General features: G+C 42.9%; 1 protein-coding gene across 2 annotated transcripts in view; it reads right to left on the bottom strand.

The window, feature by feature from the left end:
- Window positions 1–2,680: 2,680 nt before the first annotated feature.
- The window catches only part of ALG1 (ALG1 chitobiosyldiphosphodolichol beta-mannosyltransferase), a 94,247-nt gene continuing 80,615 nt past the window's right edge, over window positions 2,681–16,312 (bottom strand). For both annotated transcript variants that reach the window (XM_077448815.1, XM_077448816.1), the window contains 3 exons: window positions 15,430–15,544; window positions 11,336–11,411; window positions 2,681–3,338 (listed from right to left, as the gene is read on the bottom strand). In XM_077448815.1, coding sequence (XP_077304941.1) covers window positions 3,207–3,338; window positions 11,336–11,411; window positions 15,430–15,544 — 323 coding nt within the window. In that variant the 3' untranslated portion in view covers window positions 2,681–3,206. The remainder of the gene's footprint in view (window positions 3,339–11,335; window positions 11,412–15,429; window positions 15,545–16,312) is intronic.

The following is a 16,312-nucleotide window of genomic DNA, read 5'->3' as shown; positions in this document are numbered from 1 at the left end:
AAGCCACTTTCTATGCCTATGTTGCCATCTTCTTATTTTTTATCAAACACCTGTTCCACATCAATATTTCTACTGGACATGTAGCCAAGTATAGCCACAGCTGCAGAAGTTAGGCAAAAATGTATTTTACCTTCAACCTGGATAATTAATAAATTCCTGTGCTTCTGGAAAAGCAACACACTACACTAATTGTTGCTAGTTTTTGTCATTCTTTGTATTTTGGGGGGGGGGGGGGGGGGGGGGGATTTTAGTATTTTTTCTCTTACACCTATCGCAGCATAGGTAGTACTTACATAAAGAAAGGACAGAATTTAGTCTTTTAACTACAAGATGACATTATATTAAACTAATAATAGCCAATTTATGGAGTTACCCATTAGAGGGATATTAGCCAATTTGGAATGCATTGGGCAGGTATAACAATGGTGTGTGTAATATATATATATATATATATATATATATATATATACATATACATATACATATACATACATACACACACACAGTATCTCACAAACATCTAATTTTTGTAAATATTTTTTTTTCCACCTTTACCCTCAGCTTCTTTAGCAAGGCAGTGGTCATCTTGGAGGTGTGTTTGGGGGTCGCTGTCATGTTGGAATACTGCCCTGCGGCCCAGCCACAGGAGGGAGGGGCAGTTTGTCACAGTACATGTTGGCATTCATGGTTCCCTCAATGAACTGTAGCTCCCCAGTGGCAAAAGCACTCATGCAGCCCCAGACCATGACACTCCCATCACTATGCTTGACTGTAGGCAAAGACACACTTGTCTTTGTGCTCCTCATCTGGTTGCTGCCACACAAGCTTGACACCATCTGAACCAAATACGTTTATCTTGGTCTCATCAGACCGACCACAGGAAATTAATCCATGTCTGCTTGACAACCTCTGGATAGAGCATGTGCCCTCAACTTCTTTGATCAACCATGGCGAGGCCTGTTCTGAGTGGAACTGTTAAATCACTGTATGGTCTTGGCCACCATGCTGCAGCTCAGTTTCAGGGTCTTGGTAGCCTTTTTATATTCCTAGGCCATCTTTATGTAGAGCAACAATTTGTTTTGAGTTCTTTGCCATGAGGTGCCATGCTGATCTTCCAGTGACCAATATGATCGTGAAAGTGATAACAGCAAATTTAACACACCTGCTCCCCATTCACACCTGAGACCTTGTAACATTGGCCATTTTCATTAAGGAGTGTACTCACTTTTATTGCCAGCAGTTTAGACATAATTTTGAGGGGACAGCAAATTTACACTGTTATACAAGCTGTACACTCACTACTTTACATTATAGGAAAGTGTCATTTCTTCAGTGTTGTCACATGAAAAAAAAAATATTTACAAAACATTTGAGGGGTGTATTCACTTTTGTGAGATACTGTATTAATTATCTATAATGAATACAGTAATATATTCACACACACACATACTCATCTTGTCACTTCTGGCTGGTGGACAACAAAGCAGAAGTACTGGAAGCTGGAGGTTGTGGCGGCCATATTGGAGTATCTGGAGGTATAATAGATGACTGTGTGGCTTGCATTTTACTGTTTATTGTAGGAGCAGTGACTGTGGATTGCAATATAAAGCTATTCCAGACCAACTTATTAGCTTAAGTGGTCACTACTTCTGGTGAGTGCAATCGAGTGTGGGATTGGACACCAGTGGTGACCACGGAAGTGTATTAAAGTCCTGGATAGAAGAAGAGCATGGTGTATGACACCAAAGTTGGACTCTCTTATATTTCCAGGGAGGACTTTCATAGCAGTGTGTTGTCTTTGGATGGAGGTATTTTATAGTTCTTTATATTGGGAAAGAATACTGTGAACAGCATGGGAAACAAATATACTCTTATAACGGTGTTTTATTTATTCTAGACTTTTATAGAACACCTTTCATGCTAGTGTTTAATAGGAGAAAAACGTTTGTGTGTTTACAAAATGTATCACTTAATTTATTGCACCATTTACTTTTATTATGTTATGTAATGCGAGAGCAAGTAAAGCATGGCACAGTGTGTGTGTATTGTTCACAAACTGAAAGTGCAGAGAACCCACAGCAAAGTATAGAAATTGCTGGTGTACTGGGAAAGATGGGGGCATGTAGGTATGCATCTTTGATGTCCACAGAAGCCCCAAAGCCTCCCTGGTGAAGGAAAGCAATGGCAGACATGGGGGAGTCTATACTGAACTTCTGAGCTTGACTAAAATTTTTGGATCCAAGATGGGGTATATGCCCTCTTTGATCTGGAAACCGTGAAAGGTTTATATAAAACCCCTGCTACAGGGACTGGGGCAAGAACACCAATTCAGAAGATCTATTAGGGTGCCTGCATCAGGGTATCCCAAAATACAATGCAGCATATTGGTGTAAACAGGGCCTATACAAAGCCATGCTTTTTGGCTCATCCTTGCATCTAGGCACAGTTCTTTACAGTTAAAATGTATTAAGCCATAAAGAACAATGTAACAGAATATAAGCAACAAGGGTAATTTATGCAGGGTGACGTAATGCAGTGCAATTAGAAAACAAAATAGGCAAGTTGTTCCTGTCTAATTTTTATAGAATCATATGAAATGCTTCCCTCCCTCCATTCATTCAGGATCCTTTAAACTGATGAATTTTCAAAGGCAGACTCTAATAAAAGCTTCAAGAGGGTATATATATAAAATAGTCAATTTATTTCTTTACTTAAGAGAAATGCAATGGTTGATTACAGGTTAAAGTTTATGTTTAGCAAACACCTTTTTTCAATTTTCAATAGGGTTGGGAAGGGATAAATTGCCCTGCCAGGTTATTTTTTGCAGTCATGGACAGGAAGTGAAGGAAAATTCTCCCAATAGTGCACAGACACGCAACAGGAAGTTACAGGACCTAAAACAAGTGAATTTCGCCTCTTAGGCAGATGTCCTTGGAATAGGCGTCTCCATTAGAGGATTTCCCCCCTAATTCTGGGGACAACCAAGGTTTTAGGTTTCCCCCACCTTTCTTCCTGAGTGACAATGGTCACCAGTGCAAACAGGGTGAATCTTCCCAATGGTGACACAGACAGCAATAGAAACTTGACAAAGTCTAACCCTTCCTCACTCTATCCAAAACACAAATGTTTTTCCTAGAGATAGACTTTAATTATTGTGCATACATTGTGATGTAGAAGAAATATTTCATCATACAAAAAAATACGTTTTAATTTCCTTTAAAGAGCGGAAGAACAGTTTCATCCCAGGTTTCGTCCCAACGCATTTGTTTAGATTCTCTGAGATTTTGCCGAAATTGCTTCAGTTCACCGAAGTCACTTGTAAAATTAGAGAATAATGTCTGAGAGAAAAAAAAAGGGGGGGGGGGAGGGGGGGAAGAAGATGAGAAATAATAACAAAAAAAGAAAAAAACATCTAATACAGTGCACTTAAATAAATGTGGTAGCACTTAAGTCATGTGTATGAAACACAGGGGTTGCAGTCACTGTTGATCTGAGGGGGATATGAAAGTAAAATAAAAAACATTTTTGCTTGTACATGATTGGATGATAAAATCAGCAGAGCTTCCCCTCATTTCAGATCTTCCCCCCAGATCTACAGCAACTGCACTTGGAGTGCAAAGTGGATTTTCCATTAGTAAATGGACCCTACGGGGTCAGTAAGTGGCCTCCTAAAATGAACAACTTATGATTGTAAACTTTAATCTGATCTTTTTTTTTTTTTTTTTACAAGGCATTAAAATTATTACAGTGTATGATAATGTTTAAAACATACAGTACATTTATAAAAATGTATTCTGCAATTACGTATCTATGTACATAAAAGCTACTTTTTCTTATTACATATTCATACACATCAGCTTTGCATTGCTACACAGTAATCTGTAGGCTGGATTCACGCCTATGCATTTTTAGCACTGTTTGCATTTTGCAGATTTGCACACCAGAACGTGTTCCATAGGAAACCATGGTAAATGGACTGTAGTACAAATCTGCAAAATGCGCTAAAAATGCATAGGTGTGAATCCAACCTTACTGCTCCTTGTGAAAGTGCAAGACTATGGGGTTGATTTGCTAAAGCTGGAGCACTCAATCTGGTGCACCTGTGCATGGTAGCCAATCAGCTTCTATCTTTAGCTTTTTCAATTAAGCTTTGGCAATAAATCCTGGAAGCCGATTGGTTCCTATGCAGGAGTGAGCCCGATTTTGCATCCTCCAACTTTAGTAAATAAACCCCATGTGTTGGCTGGTTTGTTTACAAGAGGGAACACCCTGCCCGATCTTTTATCAATGGTTATTAACCACTTCAGCCCCAGAAAGATTTGCTCCCTTCCTGACCAGGCCATTTTTTGCGATATTAGAAAGCACTTGTCACTTTATATTTTTGCTATATATATATATATATGGGTGACTTTATGATAGTAGCGCTACTATAATAATTATAGGTACCTGATTTGGATCTGTGCCATTGTAAATTTTTAAGTATTGCCACAGATTCCCAATTGGATTTAGGTCAGGACTTTGACTGGACCATGCTAACACATTAATATGCTTTGATGTAAACCATTCCATTTTAGCTCTGGCTGTATGTTTAGGGTTGTTGTCCTTCTAGAAGGTGAACCTCTGCCCCAGTCTCAAGTCTTTTGCAGACTAACAGGTTTTCTTCTAAAGCCGCATACACACGCAGCAAACTATCCAGCGGACTTAGTCTGGCGGACTTTCCGAACGAGCTACCTGCCCACACACGGTACTTTTGCGGCGGACTAATGAAATGATCGGACTCGCCCACACACACGGAGGAAAGTCTGCTCATTTTGAGGGGGGCTCCAGGTAGCCGGGACCAGCGAAGTAAGTGTCGCTAGTCCCGTCACCTGGTATGGACTTAAAGGGGAATCCCTACGTGGGAAAAAAAAAAAAAAAAATCGGCGTGGGGGTCCCCCCTAGGTCCATATCAGACCCTTATCCGAGCACGCTACCCGGCTGGCCAGGAAAGGGTGGGGACGAGCGAGCGCCCCCCCTCCTGAGCCGTACCAGGCCGCGTGCCCTCAACATGGGGGGTGCCTTGGGGAAGGGGGGGCCGCGCAGCCCCCCCACCCCAAAGCACCTTGTCCCCATGTTGATGAGGACAAGGGCCTCTTCCCGACAACCCTGGACGTTGGTTGTCGGGGTCTGCAGGCTTATCGGAATCCGTGAGCCCCCTTTAATAAGGGGGCCCCCGGATCCCGGCCCCCACCCTATGTGAATGAGTATGGGGTATAATGTACCCCTACCCATTCACCTGTGAAAAAAAAAAGTAAAACAAAAAACACACACAACACACAAGGGTTAAAATAGTTTATTGCACAGCTCCGGGGGTTTTCTTCCATCTTCGGGGGTCTTCTCGCCGGACTCCTCCACTATCTTCTGCTCTTTTGCTAGCTCTTTCACTAGCGGAGGAGCCCAGCTTTCTTCTTCGCCGCCGCCCTCTTCTTCCGACTTCGGGGGTCTTGTCCCCTCTTCGTTTCTTCTTGCCAGGCCACCGCGCCTTCTTCTAGCTCTTTTGCAAGCGGTCTTCTGTCGCCGTCTCTTCTGGAGAGGTTGCCTCGTCGCTGTCTCCGGTTACTACGACAGGAAACGCAGAGTGCGGCGACTTATATAGGGACATCACCGGATGACGTCCCCACCCATTATGATGTCACAGTCCCAGCATCCTCTGGGACTGGGACATCGTAATAGGCGGGGACATCATCCGGTGATGTCCCTATATAAGTCGCTGCACGCCGCGTGTCCTGTCATAGTGACCGGAGACAGCGACGGCAACATCTCCAGAAGAGACGAACAGAAGATGGCGACAGTGGGAGCGGCGACAGAAGACCGGGCCACCGCTTGCAAAAAAGAGCTAGAAGGCGCGGTGGCCCAGCAAGAAGAACCGAAGAGGGGGACAAGACTCCCGAAGTCGGAAGAAGAGGGTGGCGGCGAAGAAGAAAGGCTCCTCCGCTAGTGAAAGAGTTAGCAAAAGAGCAGAAGATAGTGGAGGAGTCTGGCGAGAAGACCCCCGAAGATGGAAGAAGACCCCCGGAGGGGGCTCACGGATTCCGATAAGCCCCCTGCCCGCAGACCCCGACAACCAACTGCCAGGGTTGTCGGGAAGAGGCCCTTGTCCTCATCAACATGGGGACAAGGTGTTTTGGGGTGGGGGTGCCGAGCGGCCCCCCTTCCCCAAGGCACGCGGCCTGGTACGGCTCAGGAGGGGGGGGCGCTCGCTCGTCCCCACTCCTTTTCCTGGCCGGCTGGGTAGCGTGTTTGGAAAAGGGTCTGATATGAACCTAGGGGGGACCCCCACGCCGATTTTTCGGCATAGGGATTCCCCTTTAAGTCCATACCAGGTGACGGGGCCAGCGACGCCTCCTTTGCTGGCCCCAGCTACCTGGAGCCACGCTCAAAATGAGCAGACTTTTCTCAGAGCGGGAAAAGTCCTTTCATTTCAAAAGTACGGCGGACTGGCACACACACAGCCATACTGTCCGCCGAAATGCGAGTCCGGCGGACAGATTGGAGTGCAAAACTACTTTCTTAGTCCGCTGGACTTTTGGGTAAAAAAAGTCCGCCAGAGCCTACACACGGGTTGATTGTCCGGCGGACTTGAGTCCGCCAAACTTTTCCACCGGATTGTTTGATCGTGTGTATGAGGCATAAGACTGCCCTGTATTTGGCTCCATCCATCTTCCTATCAACTCTGACCAGCTTCCCTGTCCCTGTTGAAGAAAATCATCCCCACAACATGATGTTGGTGACAGCGTTTTGCTTTTAGGCCATAAAGTTAACATTTTTGCCTCATCTGACCAAAGCACCTTGAGCAATGGCTCTCTTCTTGTCACTCTTCCATAAAGGCGAGATTTGTGGAGTGAATGACTAATAGTTGTCCCGTGGTCAGATTCTCCCACCTCAGCTGTGAATCTCTGCAGCTCCTCCAGAGTTACCATGGCCCTCTTGGCTGCTTCTCTGATTTATGCTCTCCTTGCCTGGCCTGTCAGTTTAGGTGGATGACCATGTCTTGCTAGGTTTGTAGCGCCACACTCTTTCCATTTTCAGATTGGATTAAACAGTGCTCGTGAGATGTTCAAAGCTTGGGATTTTTTTTATACCCTAACCCTGCTTTAAACTTCTCCACAACGTTATCCCAGACCTGTCTGCTGTGTTCCTTGGTCTTCATGATGAGGTTTGTTCACTAACAAACCTCAGAGGGCTTCACAGAACAGCTGTATTTATACTGAGACTAAAATTACACATGGACTACAGTGTATTTACCAATTAGGTGATTTTGAAGGCAACTGGATCCACTAGATTTTAGGAGTAAAGGGGACTGAATACAAATGCAATGCACACTTTTCAGATATTTATTTGTAAAAAAAAAAAAAAAAATTGAAAACCATTTTCCTTTCACCTCACAATTATGCGCCACTTTGTGTTGGTCTATCACATAAAATCCCAACAAAATACATTTACATTTTTGGTTGTAACATGACAATGTGGTAAATTTCAAGGGATATGGATACTTTTTCAAGGCACTGTATGTTCCACCTGTAAACATGTTCCCAATTTTAAATAATGCAAAGACTGCATGACACCACTGGCCTTGCCTCTCATAGTCTGAGTGCCACTGTACGTGGAAATATTGGAATCTGGTAGAAAGGCAAATCAAAGTACTTACCTCAGTTATATTTAAAATAAATTTAAAGCCCAACTTAAGGCATTTGTTTTTCAAATAGTCCTGCACCTGGTGCAAGATACATTCTCATTTGGCTCTATGCCTTGCATTAGTACCAGTCCACTACTAGATGCCTTAAGTTGTTTTTCCCAGAAGACTGAGAACATACTGTGGAAACATAGCATCACCAGGGTGCCCTGCCCACACACTCTAATTTTGCATAGTGCGGTGCTGACCATGACCAACCTAAAGACATCTGGACATGTGATGTACTACACAATGTATGAGCCAGCAGGGGGGGCAGATATTTCACCCATCCTAAGTGTTGCAGTAGCCAGAGGGCAACATCACTGGAACAGGCTCCCAGAAAGTTAAGTATTTCTAGCCTCTGTTTACAGGTCAATTTGAATTCTAGGATGATAGTGGCATTTAGAATGAATTTGAAAAAAAAAAAAAAATATCAAACCTGCGAGTCTTGTAAAAAAGCTTAATCGACATACCGGTGTCTGCCAAATATATATATATATATATATATATATATATATATATATATATATATATATATATATATATATATATATATATATATATATATATATATATATATATATATATACACACACACACACACATACATACAATAATATTATATATATATATATATATATATATATATATATATATATATATATATATACATACACATACATACATACACATACATACACACACACACACACACATATAATACGACAGAAACTCAAAATGCAACCTACAACTAAACTGAAAACATGAATTATATACACTACTGTGCAAAAGTTTTGGGTAGGCGTGAAAAAATGCTGTACATTAGGAATGCTTTCAGGCACAGTGGTGTAGTGGTTAGCACTCTCGTCTAGCAGTAAAAAGGGTTGCTAGTTCGAATCCCAACCACGACACTACCTGCCTGGAGTTTGCATGTTCTCCCTGTGCCTGCGTGGGTTTCCTCCCACACTCCAAAGACATGCTAGCAGGCTAATTAGCTTTTGTCCAAAATTGGCCCTAGTATATGAATGGGGACCTTGGACTGTGGGTAGGGACCAATATGAGTGTGCAATGTACAGGGATAGGCACAATTGTAGACACTCAGGTTGAACTGGTGCCTTTATTCAACCTTACTAACTATGTAACTATGAATAGAATGTTTAATATTTTTTTTATTAATTAACAAAATGGAAAGTAAATGAACAGAAGAGAAATCTAATCAAATCAATACTTATGACCACCCTGTGCCTTCAAACAGCATCAATTATTCTAGGTACATTTGCATACATACAAGGAACTCGGCAGGTAGGTTGTTCCAAACATCTTGGGGAACTAAACACAGATCTTCTGTGGAGGAAGTCTCTTCATCCTCCACTATGCTTCACTGTTGCTTGCAGACACTCATTGTACTGCTTTCCAGCCCCTCCTGCTACAGCCAAATATTTCACATTTTGAGTCCAGAGAACCTGCTGCCATTTTTATGCATGCCAGTTCCTATGTTTCTGTGCATCGTTGAGTCGCTTAGCCTTGTTTTCATGTTGGAGATATGGCTTTTTTTTTGCCATAATTTTTCCAAGAAGGTCACTTCTGGCCAGACTACTCTGGACAGAAGATGAGTGTACCTGGGTCCCACTGGTCTCTGTTAGTTTTGTGCTGACGGCACTGCTGTACATCTTCTGATGTTGAAGGTAAGTAAAGCATCTGCTGCTTTAAGTTTCCTGCATCTATGGTCCTCGCCGATGCACATTTCTTTGTGCTTCAAAAGAGCTTGAACACCACATCTTGAAACCCCAGTATGCTTTAAAATCTTTGCCTGGGAGAGATCTTGCTGATGCAGTGACTACTTTGTGTCTTGTTGCTGTGCTCAGTTTTGCCATGGTGTATGATCTGTAACACGAAACTGTCTTCCACAACCCCACCTTAGTAGCAGAGTTTGGCTTTTCCTCATCCAGTTTTAAGCCACCTACACAGCTTTTTCTATTAATAATGGTGCTTCAACCTACATATGAAATTGATGATCATTAGCACCTGCTTGGTATAATTGGTTAATCATACACCTGACGCTAAAGCCTCGTACCCACTATCGGTTTGTTGGCCAACAAAGCGCCAGACTTTTGTCCGAAGGGCGTGTGCCAGGAACTTGTCTTGCATACTTATGGCACACAATTGTCGACCAATAAACACAAAAGGTAGTGACGGACTACGTGGAATTTCAGCTCTTGAGCGCCACCCTTTGGGCACCTTCTGCTAATGTCATGTTTGGTGACCATTGATTCCAAGCATGCGTGTTTGTGCTTTGGACTTGTGTGACGGACTTGTGTACAGACGATACAGAAATCTGACAACAGAACACTGTCCGCCGGAAATTTACTAGCCTGCCATCCAACATTTGTTGGCCGAAAGTTGGACAACAATTGTCTGAAGGAGCGCACTAACGGTCGGTTTTTAGGCCAACAGTCTGTCATCACACAATCCCCTGCCAACAATCGAATCGTGTGTACGAGGCTTTATCCTACAAAATCCCTGAAGTGTACATAGTGTGCAAGTGTAAAGCCTGGTACACACGATCAGATTGTTGGCCGAGTGTCTGATTTTTGTCAATAGGGGTGTGTGCCTGGATCTGGTGTTGCATACCAATGGTACACAATTGTCGGCCAACAAACACAAATGTAGCGACATACTACAAGGAATTTTAGCTCTTAAGCGTCACCCTTTAGGCACCTTCTGCCAATTTTGTGTTTAGTGAGCATTGATTCCGAGCATGCTTGTGTGTACTTTCAACTTTTGTGTGACGGACTCGTGTACTGACCATCAGAAAATGTGACAACAGACCGCTGTCCACCGAAAATTTACTAGCATGTCATCCAACAATTGTTGGACAACAATTGTCAAAAGGAGCGTACTAACAGTCAGATTTTAGGACAACAGTCGATCCCCTGCCAACAATCTGATCGTGTGTACGAGGCTTAAGAAGTGTTGCTAGTTTGAACCAAAAAGGGTAGTCTCACCAAATATGGATTCGATTTTGATTTATTTTCTGTTCGCACACTTTGCATTTTGTAAATTGATTAAAATAAGTTATTAAAATGTATATTTTTTAAATTCTTACTTTACAGTATTTCTTCACACCTGCCTAAAATACTTTTCCACAGTACTGTATGTATAATAATAATAATAAAAAAAAAAAAATATATATATATATATATATATATATATATATATATATATATATATATATATATATATATATATATATATATATATATATATATATATATAAACTTAGTCTTATATTGGTTAAAAACAATATAGTCTTATAGTCAAAGCATGTGATATTTTGGGATTCAGAAGTGTCTGCTTATGTTCCTGTTTAGCAATGAGGAAACCCACTGTTCTTTTTTTATCCAACACAAGTCTTACTGTAAAACCATCATAATTTTCACATCAGCACTGCTGATTGTAAATTCCATATGAAGTGATTTCATAAACTGGTCAAAAAACATAATAGTATAATAGCATTTTTGTCCTGAACAGAACAATACCCCTAGATATAGAAATATATCCGTAGTACATCACAAATACAATTGTTGCACATATTTAGGTGAAACTTAAAATGGCTTTTTTTACCTTTAGCTGTTCAGCAAGTTCTTTAGAATCTTCAAAAATTAGTCCATTTTCTTTATGTTTCACTAGTTCATGTAGACTGAGAATACAAAATGATAAGTTTCTTACTTCGCTGCATTTTGAATACTTTATTGACAAACTGTTTAAAGAGAAGTATGGGTGTTTTTTTTTTTCCCCCTAATCATACTCCCCTACGTGGATACAGCACCAGTCCGATGCTGCATCTGTCCACCTGCGCCTCCGCACTGATAGCTCCATAAGCAGAGAGCTGTAGCCTGTCAGTCACAGCTCTCTGCCCTTATTGGAGCGCTGAGCTGTGGAGGGGCAGAGCGGACCCTCTCAGGCTCTCAGCCCCTCAATTAGAGGCTGAGCTGGGTGTCAATCCAGGCACCAGGCAGATCCAAACTTTATTGTCGCAATCACACGGGAACGTGGACTGATATCAGCGACGTCGGCAGAGAACAGAGTGCAAAATGAGTTGCACACCTGTGATCCATTAGGAAAAGTCCAGCCAAACGAGCTTTAATGTTGTGGAAATAATTAAATATCTCCTAAACAAAATTATGGTGGGTTTATTTATTGTACACTACAGTTTTACCAAATGTTATTGTGTACCACACTCCCAACCATTGTAGCATCTCCGGTCACTAAATATTAAAATGTCCCACCCATCTACCTTGCCAGCATGCAGTTGGGATACGATCTGTAGTAGGAGTGGGATTGGAGTCTCAAAAAACATGTGGCAAGAGTTAGCTACAGCCCTAATCCTCTCTTCCTGTGAGCCTGGAGCAAATAAAACATCATTAACCACTTGGGACCCGCGCTATAGCCGAATGACGGCTACAGCGCGGATCTCCTTTTCCGGGACTACGTCTATTGACGTAGTCCCGTGCACGAGCGGCCTGCGCGCCCCCTGAGGGGCGCACTCTGTGATCGGCGAGTCTATGAGACTCGCCTGATCACCGATCAGAGCAAGGGGTCGATCCCGACCCCTTATCACGTGATCAGCTGTCAGCCAATGACAGCTGATCATGTGATATAACGGAGCCGGTAATCGGCTATTATTCCTCCTCGCGCTGACAGCCTGCCGGGACATCAGTCCCGATCACGGCCAGCCCTGCCAGTGCCCACCTGCCAGTGCCCACCTGCCCCCTCATCAATAAAGATGATACAAAAATAAGTGCCCCTCGTCAGTGCCACCCAGCAGTGCCCGCAGTGCCACCCAGCAATGCCCACAGTGCCACCCAGCAGTGCCCACAATCTGCCTCAACAAAGGTGCTGCACCCCAGTGCCACATATCTGTGCCCATCAGTGTCATCTACCAGTGCCCATCAGTGCCGCCCATCAGTGCCCAGCAGTGCCACCTATCGGAGCCACCTATCAGTGCCCATCAGTCCCATCTATCAGTGGTACCTATCAGTGCCCCTTAGTGCCACCCATCCGTGCCACCCATCCGTGCCATATTATCTGTGCCCATCTTTGCCCATCAGTGCCACCTTATCTGTGCCCATCGGTGCCGTCTTATCTGTGCCTATTAGTGCCGCCTTAACTATGCCTATCAGTGCCCACCAGTGCAGCCTATCAGCGCACTTCAATGAAGGAGAAAAATGACCTGTTTGCAAAATTTTATAACAAACTATTAGACATGATTTTTTTTTTTTTTTGCATCTTTTTTTGTTTGTTTTAGCAAAAAATAAAACTCCGAGCTGTGATTAAATACCACCAAAAGAAAGCTCTATTTGTGGGAAAAAATGATAAAAATTTCATTTGGGTACAGTGTTGTATGCCCGCGCAATTGTCATTCAAAGTGCATCAGCGCTGAAAGCTGAAAATTGGTCTAGGACTGAGGGGGGGTTTAAGTGCCCAGTAAGCAAGTGGTTAAAAAGACAAAAGTGTGACTGGTACCAAATTTTATTTTTAATCCTTCACTACAGTCATGTATCCACCCTGAATATAGTCAGCCCACCCCAGTGCTGGGGGTTCTCTTTAATGTTGAAGGGGGGTGCTTCTAGATTTACTTAACTGAACATTGATTATTGCTACAGTTTTTAATAGCAAGAGTTAGGTAAGTTAGGCAGGCGAAGTGGTAGTGCTATCCACAAATCGCTTTCCTGTACCCTGTGATGTAATTTCGAAGAGGCAAAGAATTTTGGCACGCTGTCATGTTTCCACCACACTTGATGCCAGGGCTTTTGCGCTTATATTTAAGGCAGCTGGCAATCAACTGCCTGTGGCAAGGGCAGTCTTTTTATTGCCCAGAGGGACTGTTTCTTTGGCAGGATTTTCTTATTGTACAAAGCTATCTCTGGGAATTGAGTTTGACTGCATTTAAGCACCCTTTTTCCATCTATAAAGATAATCTACTACACTATGGAACCTTTTCGCTCTGCTTTGCATTGTTTACCAGATATTCTTGGCGCTCCCAATCCTCTTCCCTTGGAGCTGGTTGCATCACACGTTTATAGCTTAGTGCTAGTTGATCTATATTAAAACTGGAGCTAAGCCTCTATCCTTTACAGCCAAGGAAGCTGCCATCTTGACCTCAGGTTGATCTGCAGTTGCCATGGTGTTGCACATGTGATCATTAATGGCACCAGTCATTTGATAGCTTGACCGTTCAGCTGAGAGCACAAGCAACTATGACAGTTACTGTATCAGTTTTAAAAATGGTTAAATTGGTTTAGTTCCAGCTTTAAGTATATGGTTACCTTTGCCAACATATAATTGTACCAGTTTATGTTGGTTGATATTTTTTTTTTCCTTTTTAGCCTGAGTGTCACAGAATTAAAGCAGAACTAAGTCCACAAACACCAAATACCTCAATAGCAAATGCCTGATATCTGCATATTCTCCCCAGCTTTTTCCAGGTGCCACAGGAGTTAAGTCATCCCCATCCCCACACCAAGGCACTGTACATGCCTAGCTCTGTGTACATGCTAAAGAAGAATGCAGGCAGTCAAGTTTATTTAATAGCAGAAAAGACATAGCATGTCTATTCTGCAATAAAGCTCCTCCTCTTTGCCTTGTACATTTAACTCCGCTTTATGTTTTATTTACAATGTATGATGTGTAGTAGTTGTGTATTAAAAAGGATAAGTTCATCTTTTGAAGGTCAGCAGATCATGGGTGCAATGTCAGGCTCCTGAAGACTTGCTGTCTGCTTGTACCTCAAATACAGGCAGGCAGGCAGTTACAGGAGAGCAGGAAGATTAACCACTTTCAGACCGGACCAATTTGCTGGTCAAAGACCAGACCACTTTTTGCGATTCGGCACTGCGTCGCTTTAACTGACAATTGCGCGGTCGTGCGACGTGGCTCCCAAACAAAATTGACGTCCTTTTTTCCCCACAAATAGAGCTTTCTTTTGGTGGTATTTGAGCAATAAGCGATTATTGATTGGTTTGCGCAAAAGTTATAGCGTTTACAAAATAGGGATAGTTTTATAGCATTTTTATTAATAATTTTTTATTATTTATTTTTTTACTAGTAATGGCGGCGATCTGTGATTTTTATGGTGACTGCGACATTGTCGGGGACCCATCGGACATTTTTGGGACCATTGTCATTTATACAGTAATCACTGCTATATAAATGCAGTGATTCCTGTGTAAATGACACTGGCAGTGAAAGGGTTAACCTGTGGGTGGCAGTGTAGGGGTTAAGTGTTCCTAGGGGTGTGTTACTAACTGTGGGGGGGTTGGGCTTTCATTTAGTGTACACTGATCTCTGCTCCAATCACATGGAGCAGAGATCAGCGTCACTAGTTGCTAGGCAGAATGGGAAAATGTTGTTTATATAGCATTTCCTCCATTCGGCCGCTCCGTGAGACGATCGCGGGGATGCCCGCGGCGATCGAGTCCGCGGGTCCCGCGACCGGACTCACGGGGGTCCCGACCAGCGCGGGAGCGCGCCGCCGGCGGCGCGCTCCCGATGGCACGGCGGCAACGAATATTGGACGTACATGTACGCCAATATGCCTGCCCGTGCCATGCTGTCGACGTACATCGTCGTGCGCTGGTCGGGAAGTGGTTAATGAACTACGAGAGCGTTAATGGAGTTGCTTATATTACACTGCAAACAATTTCAGCATGTATTACCATTTGAAATTCACTGCGCACACAGGAAGGCAACACCCAAACATATCAACAACTTTCATAGGAAGGTCCAAACCACTGGAAGAATTGTGGAGACAGACTCCTAGGTCAGCCGATCCTACAGCGGTAAAGAAAGTAAATAAGAAAACTTGTTTTTAACAATATTCTTTCAATAATATATACTGCAACATTCCTAGTAATTTGTTGTTTTTTAAAGTCAGCAGCTACAAACACTGTAGCTACTCACTTTTAATAAGGATACTTACCTGTCCAGGGGGCCCGCAATGTCGGGGCCCCCCCAGGCCAATATGCCCCTTTTATCGGGTCCCGGCGCCACCATCCTCACTAAGGGAAACAGGCAGTGGAGCCTTGCGGCTTCATTGCCGTTTCCTACTGTGCATGCACGAGTCGCGCAGCGCTTTGTGAATGGGGTGTTCTGAGACACAGACACACAGACACACACACACACACACTTCCCAGAACACAGCGTGCCCCATTCCCCAAAAGACAACGCAAGGAGGAGAAGAGAGAAGATCACCGCAGAGTAGGAAGAGGCAGATTAAGAACACTGCCTAGCAACAGGGGTTTCTGGTAAGTTAAACTTTTTTCACATTTTTTTTTTCCCTAAGAATATTAATGCTATTTTTTTTTTTTGGGTGGCCCTCCATTTTAACATCAAGCATAAGTTTCAATCCACCAAACAGTAATGCTCTGACCAGTCTTTTTTACAAATGTAAAAACAAAGCTGGTTCACAGCAGAACTAATGTGCATCTTGTTGTCATGCATTTTAGTCACATTTCTTTTTTTTTTTTTTTTTTTTTTTTACTTTTTCAAACATCATGGGTTAAAGATTTCATGACAGACCGAATTTTGAGGTTTTGGTAT

This window comes from Lithobates pipiens, unplaced genomic scaffold, assembly GCF_037356315.1.
Source record: "Lithobates pipiens isolate NorthernLeopardFrog02 unplaced genomic scaffold, aLitPip1_a1.2 Scaffold_22, whole genome shotgun sequence".
Classification (NCBI taxonomy): domain Eukaryota; kingdom Metazoa; phylum Chordata; class Amphibia; order Anura; family Ranidae; genus Lithobates; species Lithobates pipiens.
This window is presented reverse-complemented; position numbering and strand designations above follow the sequence as displayed.